The 13851-nt window shown below is 38.1% G+C and overlaps 1 protein-coding gene and 1 pseudogene across 2 annotated transcripts in view; one reads left to right on the top strand and one right to left on the bottom strand.

Moving 5' to 3' along the window:
- The first annotated feature begins 1402 nt into the window (after positions 1-1402).
- On the top strand, positions 1403-2032 carry LOC149114046 (uncharacterized; annotated as a pseudogene).
- Positions 2033-9426: 7394 nt separating this feature from the next.
- The window catches only part of LOC110055154 (dihydropyrimidine dehydrogenase [NADP(+)]-like), a 234894-nt gene continuing 230469 nt past the window's right edge, over positions 9427-13851 (bottom strand). For both annotated transcript variants that reach the window (XM_089286667.1, XM_089286668.1), the window contains one exon: positions 9427-9972. In XM_089286667.1, the coding sequence (XP_089142793.1) occupies positions 9893-9972 (80 nt within the window). In that variant the 3' untranslated portion in view covers positions 9427-9892. The remainder of the gene's footprint in view (positions 9973-13851) is intronic.

Below are 13851 nucleotides of genomic sequence, written 5' to 3'. Positions count from 1 at the left end.
ATTAGCACGAGAAACGTCGATTTTTGCTTTATACCTTTAAATTCCCTTAGAAAAACAGTCTTGGGTACGTTAAACTATAAAACCTTGACAGTGGACGTTTGTGTGAATTTCCATGAGAAATGTCAATTTTTGCTCGATACCCTCAAATTGCCTAAAAATATTAGTTTAAGCTACTGCAGTCTTCAAAGACTTGGACGAGAAACGGCAGTTTAAGTTAGAGGAAGCAGCTGAGTATAAAAACCACTTTTAAGTAAAATTTCACGAACCGTCGCTTTTCACCTCAAAATTCCATCACAAGCATAGCTAAAGGAAGCTGTAATAACATTAAAAGGAGGTAAAGTGACGCTACCTCTCAATTGCCTCAAAAACACAACTTTAAATACTAACTACATTACATATTTAAGCAACTATTGAGCTAAAATACCTCAAATTTAACTCAGAAACGGAGTTAGAGCTTCAAGTTGAAACTGCATATTTGAGTATAATTCCAAAAGAATACTCGATCTCTCGCTACCAGCAAATTACGTCAAAAATACCTTTTTAGCTAATTGCGTCTGTAAAAAGATAAAATGTCAATAGAGTTTTGATGGAAAGGAAATTAAAATGATTTTTGCTTTCTTTAACCTAACGTCCTCAAAAACACAGTTTAAGATACTAATGTAAGGATAGGAAACTATAAATTTGATTAAAAAGAGGCAATATGAAGATTTTTTACGGTATACCTTCCATTCACTACAGAAACATAGTTTTAGCCACTTGAACCAGTAAGCAGTTGAAATTATACGTATTGAAGGAAAACGAACGTAGAACGACGAGTTTCCATTCATATCAAGTAATTGACTCAGAAACGCAGTTTTACATTTTGCAAACGGTAGTGAGTTAGAAACGCGCATTGGAAAGTGGCGTCGACAAAACCAGGATGGGACCGGATCACGGATCGGATGATGGATCGGATCGCGGATACCTATTCGAATCAAGGATCGGATCACGGATTGGATCAAGAAAAAAAATTCAAAAATTAAGAGGATAGTGTTCTGAGAACAAACCAAAAGAGAATGAGGATCGCTAAAGATGATGCAAAGATTAAGGAGGACTGCAAATTGCGAACTTGAAAAACTAGCCTAGCTTTTGTCAAGATGCGGAAATCGTGACAAAGGTCCTTTAAAGCAACTTATGTCGTTAAGCTGTCGTAAGTAATTATTTTCATGTCCTGTAACGCCAACTGTAATACTCACATCTGAGACGAAAATGCGATGACGTTTTTTAACAAAATTTGTTTTCCAATAAAAGTTAATAAATAATGAAGGTGTCATAATCTCATAAGTAGGTGACGTCTCGACGGAAATTTCGCGGGAAGCGGGTTCTTATTGCATATTTTTTGTGCACTGCGCGATCGAGTTTCATGGAGAAATGTAAAACAGAAAGAACTCTTTGGGTAAAATCAACGAAAAAACCAGAGCCCAAGAAGAGAAAAAGGAAAGGTTTTGGGGAAGAAAGGAATAAAACCCTCGCAGAAAGTGGCAAAGGCTCTTGGTTCGGCCAAGCGCCCTTGCTAACATCGACCGATGAACACGGGCGGTCTAATTCAGCTGGTTCACTTGGTTCTTTCGTTGGAGAGAGTCACTTAAAAATGAAAGCTTTCGATAATGCAACTTACCACCGAGGCTCATCGTCAGAATCAATCGAAACCGATGTGGGAGAATTTGAAACGAGCGATACGAAACCGAGACTATTGTAGCTTATTGTCAATCTGGACGAGCTCGATCGACAGCTTGTCGGCCGAGTCACTTATAGTTTTCGTGGAAGTGAAGGAATAAACTTTGAAGAAGTTACCACGACTGGACTGGGAGTCAAATGGAGTTGCCCTTGTAAACACCCTGAGCGTTCATCGCATGAGCTCGCGTCACCATTACACACAACGCCGAAGACCAACACGATTTACAGGTTTTTCCCCCTTGATTTGTTTGATTCTCCTTCGGTTGATGCGTTTCGTTTCTTGACGCGGGATTTCCCCTTGCCTTGGCAACGTTAGCCATTGCCAGGATTGCTTTTCTTTTGTCTTGCTGGTCAAAAAATCGAAAACGTGATTGAATACAACACTTTTCCCGGAAAATTCTTACCCATTGTAGTTGACGCCAGGAGGTCCTTTTAAACCATTGCCTCCCGGTTTCAAGAGGCGACAAAATCTCCTGGGGCGGCACGAGTTGTTTACAAACCTTTTTGCGCGAAAATCTCGCGTTTGACTACTTGTAGAATGTGTCTACTTTGAGCGAATTAAAAGGGTATGTAGATTTCACGTATTTTCGTAAAATTTGGCCAAAGCATTCCGCGGATAATAAAAAACAAAATGGTGTCAGGAAATTTTCAGATTTGAAGTATTTTCCCCTGACTACCAAACAAAAAAGCAGTAGATACTGAAAATTGCACATTTAGGCAGAAACGGACGCAGAATTTTTAGTTTCGCTTTATGCCTCAAAATTATCTCAGCAAAATTGTTTTTGCTACTTGCATATTCTAAAGAAAAACGAACGTACCGCTAATTGACCGAGAAACTCAATTTTACATACCAGTAGCTGTGAAGAGTTGAAACGTCAAAGTTGATTGTAATTGCACCATAAATTTCGATGTTTCCACGTAACCTTTCCAAATTGCCCCAGAAACACACTTTTAGCTAATTGAAGCTTGAAATTAAGGAAATTTTGATGGAAAACGGAGTTAAAATGACGATTTTCGTACGATGATGAAAAAGTCAATACAAGAATGAGAGTGGCTTTTGTGGTGTTAAGGGTGCCCTGACCTAACAGCTAAGTGAACTCAGATCCCTCTCAGGTGAAGCTAATTTGACCATTTTTCTATGGAAGAGTGCTCCAAGTACCTCTCAAACTGTTTTCAATACATTAAAGCTGGATAAAACACCAAAGAGTCTTAGCTGTGGCGAAAATTATTTGAATCCCTTTCTTCGCTACATAACCAGGGCATGAACATGACCAGGACAACTTTCTGTCATGTCACATTTTTATACATATGCAAGATAACGAAAATTGCTGCGCATGGTTCTTAAATTTTGATCCGGGAGGGCGATACCCCCGGGCTGGGTCCGTTTCTCGAAGGTCCCGAAAAGTTTTCGCTCCCGAAAAGCCATAGCAAAATCTCAAACCTTATGAGTACAGAGCGCACTTTTTATATTGTTAATACGAATAGAAGTTTCTTTTTTACAAGAAGTATTACGCGTATACACCTCTCCGTCTTTAAATACTGATTAACAAAAAATAGCTTTGCGAACCCTAAAAGTTTTTGGTGCTTTTGAGATATACGCCCCTGAGACGTTGCTCGCAAGGAATATGGTCTAAATGCTTACAGGTACCAGCAATTTCTCGTCCCGATATCAGCTGCATACTATTTTTAAATAACAACATCTTAGACTGTCACAACTGTTGGGTGTTACAACTACATTCTGAAACTATTTCCTTCTTTTTTTCTAACAAGAACTTCCTTGGTATCGCTAGATTGAAATGAGAGCTCGAAATGTGTACAGATCTCTGTAAGCATCTTGGCCTTGAAGGTTGGTATCTTGGGCTCTCTTGCAAACGTGCGCAGATCGTAAATATCGTGCAAGATTAGGTGTGCCAAGCCTACTTTGCCCAGGACAGCTTCCCTCCTTTTTTTTAATTACTCGCCGTGTACACTAACTTGCAACCGTACTCGTCCGCTAAATCACCGTCCTGTTCTGTCTGTATCTAGTCCACCTCCACTCATCAACTCTCTTTGCTTCTGACCTCCCTGTCTTGTGCTAGTAGACAATCTTTAAAAGAAACCTTGAATTCAACACTTCGATAGCCTCTCTGTTCTTTCAAAAATAAACTATCCGTCTATTGTGGAAGCAGTCTGCATATCTTTTACAACCTGGTATGGATCTTCTTTCTTACCAGTTTTTTGTCTAATGTTAAACTTCTGTATCAGATAGTACCTAATCTTTTGAGAAAATTTCACTCTGGAAAGTGAATATCTGGATAACAAACTATCTAATATAAGAATCTAAAACTGAGGTAAACTATTTTCCGAAGAAAAAGTTTTTTTGCAAATACGTCAAAATAATTTTTTTAGAGCTCAAAAGAATCATAATCGGAAAACGTCTAAATTTTAGCGTTCTAAGGAGGAAAAATTGCCTGGCTTGCTCGTTGCTCAAGGACCATCAAACGTTGAAGTGATCCTTCGAGAGTAAAAAGGGCACGTTAGTTTTGATATATAAATGTTTGGGGGGATCCAGTAAATTAATATATCATCACCCGTGATATCACTTTTTGAAAACCTGCAAAAGTAGCTTCTCTTCGCTGGCGTTTATTTCCGAAGTACATATCAGGCCGCTTCAAACCCCAACTAAATTCTGCTAAACAAAGGCTAGGAAGCATACAAATATAAAAATACCTAGCGCTTTTTATCTTTTTCTTTCACAGCGGTCTCGAACTTTTTGTTCTTTGTGCGAAGCTCATAGTTAAACTTTATTCCGACCAGAAATGCAATGGACCACTTTTATGAAGAGTGGCACTATCTACAGCTTCATGTAGCTGTAACTGTGTTTCTGCTGCAATTGTGTCGTATTAAGCTAAAATCAACATTTGTCGTGCAATTTCTATTAAATGTGCATTTCCAAGTCTGTTCCGTTTGGACAATCCAAAACTAAGTTTGAGTTAATTACGGGATATAAATCGAACCTCGTCACTCTACGTTCGTTTTCTCAAAATGGACAGTTTTAACTACGAATTGGTTCGTGTATCTTAAACTGTAATTCTAAGGCAATTGGGAAAAAAAAAATGCGAAAAACGTCATTAAAGGTTCGTTTCCCATTGAATCTGAAATTCCATCTCTTTACAGCTTTAATCAGCTAAAACTGTAGTCCTGAAGTAATTTGGAGGTGTTAGGGGAACCTTAACTTTTTTCTTGCGCGTATGCTTAAATGTGTAGTTTCAATTGGTAGCTAAAGCTACGTTTGTGAGTCAATTTCGAGCTTTAAAGCGAAGATCGTATTTTTACCTCCTTTACTACTCAAACTGCGCAGTTTCGAGTATTTAACGGTTCGAGTAGGAAAAACTGTATTTAGGAGGTCATTGGGAGGTATACAGCAAAAATAAACATTGCGCGTGGAATTTCTCTAAAATGTCCAGCTACAAATTGTTATAGATTGTAGTGGCTAAAATTGTTTTTAAGGCTATTGTGAGGTATTAAAGGGCAAACCCAGATTTCTCCTGCAATTAATCTTAAATCTGCAACTTTAAATTTTGAAAGTTTCTTGTTGCTAAAACTGCGTTTGTGGTCAGTTAGGGGAACGTTTGGTTAAGCTGAACATGTACAATTTAAAGTGAAGAGCGGTTCAAGTAGCAAGAACTGTGTTACTAAGATAATTTTGACTTATAAAGCAAAATTAGACATTCTCCCTCTGTTGTACTCAGCTGTGCATTTTTAAGAATTTACAGCTTAAAGTAGCTTAACTTGTGTTTCTGAGCCAAATGTGGCGAATAAAGCGAAAAACATTTCTCATGCGATTTCTCTCTAATACGCCTTTTTAAATCTCTACAGCTTACAGTGCCTAAAACTGCTTATCTGCGTGAATAAGGGGTTATATCGAAACTTATCATTCTTAGTTGTACATTTTTAACTTCTTACTGGTTAAGCAAGCTAAAATTGGGTTTCTGAGGCAATTTGGAGGCTTGAAGCGAAAATTGACACTATCTGTCGACATGCTATGTAACTTAGCCTGCTTCAAAATGTCAGAACAAGTGGTTACTTTACGGTCGAACTGGACTTTTAGTCATTAAAGATGGATTCATTTGACATCAAACTAAGGCTATTAACATCAAGAAAACATTCTGTAAGGGATAAATCGACTGCATTAAGTGTTAACATCTTCCGAATATTAACCGAGGGGTAGCTGCCCAATTTTACCGAAAGTCACTGTTGAGAGTTGATCGACTGTACTAAAATCGTTTCAATTATCCCGTAAATCAGGAGTCCACAATGTTCTTCATTCATTTGAGGCCAGTAATTATCATATACGTGTCATTTGTTCCGCTAATAACCGGTATTTCAGCCGTTGACATAGTATGTCGAAAGATGGAATGCTGAGACATGGTCGAAAGACGTCACCTATGCACGTAACACTGAGAGCGGGTGTAAGTCCGTTTTCCATCTATCAGTGCAGCTTCAATTAGCTAAAAGGCGTATTTCTGAGGTAATTTGGAGGTATCAGAGGAATATCGACTTTTCTCGTGGAATTACCCTCAAATGTGCTTAAGCTGCGTTTCTCAGGTAATTTGAAGGTTTGAAGTAAAAATCGACACTTGACATCCATTTTCCTGTAATTTGGGGTTTTATGTAATTACAGCTTCAACTAGTGAAACCTGTGTTAGAGTTAATTGGTAAAAATTATTATTTTAAGTCTTTTTTTTGTTTTAGGTAATTGCATGGGGTCCACTAAAATTAAGGATTAATATCACGCGTGTTTTCAGAAGTTGCTGAAATTGCCCAACCGCGCAGCGAAGAGGGCTATTTCAGCTAGTTCTGAAAACAGAAGTGATATTAATCCTTAATTTTACGGGGAGCAATTGCGATTACTTGCTAATGAAATACAGGGAAAAATTAGTGAATTTCTGAATGCGCTCGTTAGTACTCAGTCATAGGGAGCTATTTAATTTTCAAAAAGAATGAATCACCGCAAACGCACGAATGATCTGAAGAAAATATGATTTTTTCACAAAGATACCAGGACATTAACAACCAGGCCTGCTAACAAATTTTCAACTTTGAAATTATAAAGCTAGTGCTTTTCTAAAAAAAGTTAAACTTTGAAGACGCTTTTAGATCACCCAGAATATTATTCGTCGATGTAGATACGCTCGGTATCCTCGCCTTATATCACTCTTGCTCTTCTGAACGCCATCATCCCCGGCGATGTTCAAGGTGACGCTGCAGTGACTGAAATTGTTAACATGGCCGTAAGCACACCAGATGCAGATGCAGATCCAGTAAAATTTGCAGGATAAAGTGAACTTAAAGCGTCTTCTGAAGGAACAGGACCAGTCTTGTCAATGGCTTGTGAAATGATCTGCTGTTCTCGTTCGTCTCCTGAGTCTGTGATATATGTGGCCTGTGATATTATCTATTTCACTCTTCGGGATACCAACATTTTTCAGCTTGTTTAGCATGGTTGTTCGTGCACTTTAATTGGTCTAATTCTTCTCGGAACTCAGGTCCGTCAGCGGTGAATTCTTTTTCATGTTTTTCATGGTTGTGTTTATGGTGTTGTTTCCATTTGGGATTTTCTTGTACGAAACACTTAAAAACCGGTTTGTCGATGACAGTGAGGTAAAACAGGCCGCTTTTCTTAATTTCGCTTCCCCAGATATCGTTTGAACAACATTACGGGACACCTTTCCTTTTTCCTTGTGGCAAACATTTTGGGTGACTAGTCTTGTTTTCACGCTAAGTCCCCCTTGCTTCGTCTAAGTTGGACCTTCGGCAAAATTAGAACTTAGTTTCCTTCTTCATAGTGAAATCTTTAACTCTCATTTAGTGGTGTTCTTGTCGCACTCGTAGGCCAAAGAGTGGAGTGAGCAGGCACCACATGCTGTTAAGTAGAGCTCGTGGAGTTTCTGCTTCAAGCTGGCCGTTTTGCTAGAGGACTTCCTCTTCTTCTTTTGTGAAACTGCTAGATCGGTTTCGTCGATTTCTTTTGCCCTGTTTTCACAGATTCCTTGCGTTCCCTTCCAGAACTTTTCTGGAGTTAAGAAACTACCTATCTCGGTTAATAGACTTTGGATAGCCTTTTGATTTTCGATATCTCTACAGTGATGCCTGCATTACTTTCAGGCAGTCGGGGTCTTTCCGTAACTCACCGTGAAACTGCGAGAATGTTTGGTTTAGGACATCGGTTTCGTACTCTTCTAAATTTGTTTAGAAGTTTCTTTCATTCGCCCACTTTTTGAAAACGTTCTTGCACTACTGCGTGCCGTTCTTGGTGTTTTCATTTTCGCTCGTGTCTTATAATTCTTTGATATATTCCTCCTCAAGTATCTCGGAACGGGACGCCATTCGTATGAAAATTTTTACTAACTTCTCGATAGCATAAGCTGTTACTAAGCAGCCTGAAAACCAATCGTGAGCGAGTAATTTTGCCCTCTTCACACGGAAAATTAAGAAAAATACTCTTTTCATTGACCAATCAGCATTCAGTAACTTTGCTCTTTATATTACTAGAGCAAACATGTAGTTTCAACTGACCAGAGACTTTACTGTCTATAACTGTGTTTCTGAGGCAGTTGGGTAAAATAACGCGATAATCTTCGATTTGTCTGTTTTCCATCAAATGTGAAATTTAATCTAGTTACAGCTTCGATTAGCTGAAACGGTGTGTCTGAGGTAATTTGGAGGTGTCAGGGAAATATCGACTTTTTTCGTGCAATTACGCTCAAATGTGCAGTTTTAAGTCTTTACAGATTGCGGTTGCTAAAACTGCGTTTCTAAGTCAATTTGGAGGTCTGAAGCGAAAATCGACTCTTTACATTCGTTTTCCGCTAATTTCGTGTATTTATTCATATAGCGGCCCAAAAGCAACAATTTGGATAATAATAGGGGAACTGCTTCCTTTGGCCTTATGTGGGCTCGCAATTGTTCCTTTAGATATTTTTAGCTTTTAGATATTTTTCAAGTTCATGCACTTGAAGCAGTAGGATTTCCTAAAAGTGGCAGTGAGTTTCCACTCTCCACAACGTCCGTTTTCCTTAAATATGGCTTGTTATGAATTCATGGCGTTTAGAACATTTACACTTGTCTTCACTTTGACGTTTGGAGTCGGAATAAGCATGGCTATGCACTACCGTTTTACCATGTCGGTCTTTCCAGACCAAGAAATGCGTGATATCAGTAGCGCTGGCCGAAAGAAGTTATTTTACTATTCTCAGTGGTTTCAGCTCGCACGTATCATAAAAGGAGATGAATAATGCCATTTTGTCGATCTGGCGAAGTGTTGTAGTGCAAAATCGAACTCATGGTATTCCTTACGCTAGAGTTCTCTCTTTTGCCAATCATTAGGTTTCGTCCTGTTTGCCCTAACCAAACAATCCCTTTTTCTCTTCAGAACATTTATTGACAGGACGAGACTGTCGGTGCTCAATCTCAAGTAAGCGTGAGAGAGAGAACGGTCTGAATAAGCACTAAGTTGGGAGCTCTCAATCATTGCAGTCAATTACATTTTTCTTCCTTGTTTTGGCTTTTTTTACACATTCGGACATGATGCCAGATTATTTCCACTTATTTTATCTTTCAAAATTAAATTTTTCTCATAACTGTTACAAATTTTCGATGTTCGGGGACATTCATGTTCCTGGTTTTATTGGCGGGGACAGTAACCAGTAACAAGAAAACTAAAACCAATACATTTTTGGCCAGTTTTATTTCCTGTCTTTACTTTTATAGTACATCCTTCCACACATCTTCCCAAATAAATCTTACGGAATTGAAATCATAAAGTTTTAAATAGTCTATCGTTAACTGACAATTAACAGACTGTATACCTCAACACCGTTGAAATTACAAATCATGCAGATCCCTAAATTTTTTAAAAAGAAAGTTACCCATAAAATTAAAACTGTCAATATGCAAACCTCAATATCGTTTGTATTTCACCAATGTTACATATAACTAAAATTATCTATGTAAGGCAGAACGCCAAAAGATGCCAACTAAACAATTATATATTGAATTCGGTCAGGAAAAACCTCGCATGTTCAAAATTTTAATTCTTGTGTACTCAAATATTTAGTGCCCTTTTTAAAACAATCCATGGTTAGTAAACGGCAAAAACTGCAAAGTTCTTCCAAAGACGATTGCTATACTCAATTTACGCTTCTCCAATAACAGCTAGTGGAACACCACGACTTGGTTTGTAAGGGCCCATTCTTGGGACCATCTTGATGCAGTCTAGAGAAAAGTAAGAAAAATGACAACCTGTGATATCTATTGTCAACCACAAAATTAATTACGTAAAAAATAGAACACATGTACCGTGTTTCTATCGAGTTTTAGTATAAACTTACTACCGTTCTATCACGCATGCCGTTCTCTAATTGGCTACGCTACTCACCATCTATTCTGCGATGGATAGTGAGTAGCGCAGCAGTGTGCCCTTGTTAAAGAAATGACGGCTGCTTCTCGGCCTTTTCGAAGTGTCTGTAATTTAGGTAAAGGATAAGGTAAAGGATTTAGATAAAGTTTTGAACGACTAGTAGATTCATACTAAAACAATTATACTATTCGCTCTCCATTTCTATGCGTGATAGATACGCCCTCGTCAACTTTTACGCGATAGAAATCTAGAGCTCGTGATCTAATTGTGGTGTAATCTAATCTAACACAACCATTTCACTTTGATTATTAAAATTTAAAGTCTCTTTTCTCCCGCTATCATTACATCAACAGTTTTGAGCTAGTTCTGTGTTTCTATCCAGTTTTAGTACAAACCTACTATCACTCTATCACGAATGCCGTTCGTTGATTGACTACGCTACACATTATCTATTCTGTGAGAAATAGTGAGTCACGTAGAATTGTGCACTTGTTAACAAAATGACGGCCACTTCTTGGCGTTTTCGAAGTGTCTGTGAAGAGGATTTAGATATAGTTTTTGACGACTGGTAGATTTAAAACAATTAGATTATCCGCTCTCGCTTTCCATGCGTGTTAGAAAATCTCAAGTTCATAATCTAATTATTTAATAAAAACAAGATTTTTAACCATTCAGCGGGCATATTTTCTTAGGACTGTGTTTTAACCATGAATACTAACAATCCTTTTAACACTACCCTTAGAGGCTCACCATATGAGTAGTGTGGATTTCTTGAGGTAATTTATATCCACTCAAGCAATAGGTTGCTAACATAATGATGACAATTAAAAATAGAATTATAATATGGACCTTTCCAGCATCCTTTGCAGCTGAAAAATGTGCATATCACATAGCTTTGTCAGAGATTATCACATTATGAGAAAAATAACTCTTACCATGAAATATAATTTCCGCAAACTTAGTGTGATGACATCACTAGTCAAGTAAAAGTGTTTTTATCCCAGTGTGAAGACAGGCATTGCATAACTAGAAAGTACTTCACATATTTCAAAGGGGTATGTTAAAGAACATTTAGAATTGGCCACAAGAGTGCTGCTGTCTGTCAATCAAGGGGACTATTCGTATGAGCGAAAAAAATTGGGGACTAGGTCAAGGGGTATGTCTCTTCTTTGCTGGAAAATACAGCAACTGAAACTTGCGTCTTACTAAATATTTTAATGAAGATACACTATGTATAACGTTATGGATGTGACGTTACTGCTAACATGATTCATAACGATAAAAGGACTGAGTGGAGTACAACTCGGTCTGTAATCATACAAGTCATTAACAAAATCGGACCACCGCAAAGCGGGAGTCCGATTTGTTAATCACGAGTATGACTACAGACTGAATTGGACGACACGATGTCCTGTTACCAATTAACGAAAACTAGGAGAAAATTCGAGAAACAAACAAACCATCGATTAAGCGCTAAACGATTAAACGTCGTTATGAATGTTGAAAAAACAGCAGTTTATTCAACAAAGTGCATCGCAACAGCGCGCGCAAAATGACGCCTACTGTCCAATTACAAGCATGACGCGTATAAACTGTCCAATTAATGCTCAAAAATCGCGCTGCTGATAGCCAATCACGTTCGGGAATTTTCGTATAGTTTTAATTAGAAAAAGATAACTAAAAACAAACGCGGAATACATCAGAAGACGTTAAAACTACATTACTCCTCATGAATGAAGGATTTCTTGAGCCAAATTGTAGATTTTTAAATACAATTTTGAAAAGAGCCACTTTTATTTTTTCCTAAAAAGGACTCCCGGCGAAACTTGCAGTTGAAGAGTTTGATTGCTATCTATTTAACGACTTTTTAGGTTAGAAAAAACATGAAACTTTTGAGTTTTTCCGTAACCGCGTGCGAGGAAGGATGTCGCTGTGCTTTGGGATTATGCAAGTGCGCCTTTCTCGGAAAGCAAACGAGTTCTGAACCTATCTGTTTAAATGGAGAGCGAGAAGCATAAAGAATAACGTGAACGTCGTTGTAAAACACGGAAAGGGAGTACTGGCTCTGTAGAAAACGACTAAGAAGGCGGAGATGTCGTATCTGTCAGCCATTGTCCCTGGTGCCAAAACACTTCATTGCAACTTACTGAGCTGTCAGAAAAGCTTAACCTAATATTATCGCTTATTCCCGCTATCCAGAAAGATGTCACGGAGCTTCGAAAGGATTTATCGGAGCTAAAAGAAAGCTTTTTCAGTCTGTACAACCAGTTGGAAGTGCTTCGCGACGAAATAAACTCCGTGAGCCAACGTGTTGAAGCTACCGAGAGTACCATACAACAGTTACAAAAGTCCCACGACCAGCAGCTTTTGCGGAATGTTAGGCTAGAAGCTAGATCTGGAAGAGACAATGTGAAATTCTTCCGCCTCCCTGAAGCCCGTTAGGCAACCGATCATGAAAGAAGATACGGAAGACGTCTTGCGCTCTTTTATCGTTAACAACCTGAAAATGCCAAAAGAAGTGGTCGAAGAGATTTCCTTCGAACGAGTTCACCTCATCCCGACAAAACGAGCAGATAAGACCTCAAACGCTCCGAGGCCAATAATCGCAAAGTTCTCTTTCTTCCAGCACATAGAGGAGATCTGGAGATACGTGAGAAACCTCAAAGGCACCAATTTTCCTGTGGCAAATCATTACCCAAAGTCGACGAAATACGGAAAGCGGTTTACCCAGTGTATAAGAACTCGAGGAAGAAGAATCAGAAAGCAACTCTTTATGTAGACCGTCTTATTATACAAGGCAGCGTGGTGACGACACAAAAAAATTTACATTGTACGCCAAAATTTTGCTTCCCACCGAATGAAGTTTTTGACTCTCTGCTAATAAGTGAACACGAATTGGTTTCCCTCTAATGTCTCGCGTTGGAAACCTGTGCTCGTGATACGTAGCAAGTATAGTTTCTAATTATTATTTATAGGTAATTTTATCTTTATTTGTCAAGTTATGTCTGTATGTTCCGTAAACTCATAACATTTATACTACCACCTAAAACCTCAATTATACTTCAAATTCTATCTACGTTTCTGGCCCTTGCACGTACGATTATTACATTATACTTTCAAACGCTTATACAAGACCTTTTACCTTTTCTTGAGCGGTCAAACCCACAAACGGTAAACTTCTGATTCTCCAAGTAAATTTTTTTCGAATTTATTTAAATGACTTTTAACATTATGACTCTAAATGTCAGAGGGTTAAACAAAACCTCGAAAAGACAGATTTTCAGATGGTTACATCAACGAAAGCCTTACATTTTGTTCTAACATTAAACAAACCAGCGAACATCTCTTTGTTAATTGTCCGCTAGAAGTGTCTTTTTGGTCAGAATTTACTGCTATTCATCTCTTTGGAAGAAAAAAACCATCCTCTCCAAATATGAAATAATGTATGGTGTTTTAAATTCATTTTGTTTAATCATAACCCACCGTATTCTTATTGGCAAATACTTTCGTTACATTTTGGTCCCTTAATAGTAGGAGATACCTATTTGTGGATTCCACCACCCTTGAGCAGGAAAAATTAGAGCATAAAAAATATATCGCAATCTCAGTCAACAAATACAGTTCCTTCCTCAAGAAATGGTCTTGCTTTGTTCAAAAATAACTTGTCTCAAATAATTCTAATCTGGTCATAAAGGCCCATAAAAGAAGAAGTTTTGGTCCAAAAACATCTATAA

The sequence above is a fragment of the Orbicella faveolata genome, unplaced genomic scaffold (genome assembly GCF_042242905.1).
Source record: "Orbicella faveolata isolate gen_17 unplaced genomic scaffold, um_ofav_v1 contig_14, whole genome shotgun sequence".
Taxonomy (NCBI): Eukaryota; Metazoa; Cnidaria; class Anthozoa; order Scleractinia; family Merulinidae; genus Orbicella; species Orbicella faveolata.
Note: the sequence above shows the minus strand (reverse complement) of the source record. Positions and strands in the feature narration are given on the sequence as shown.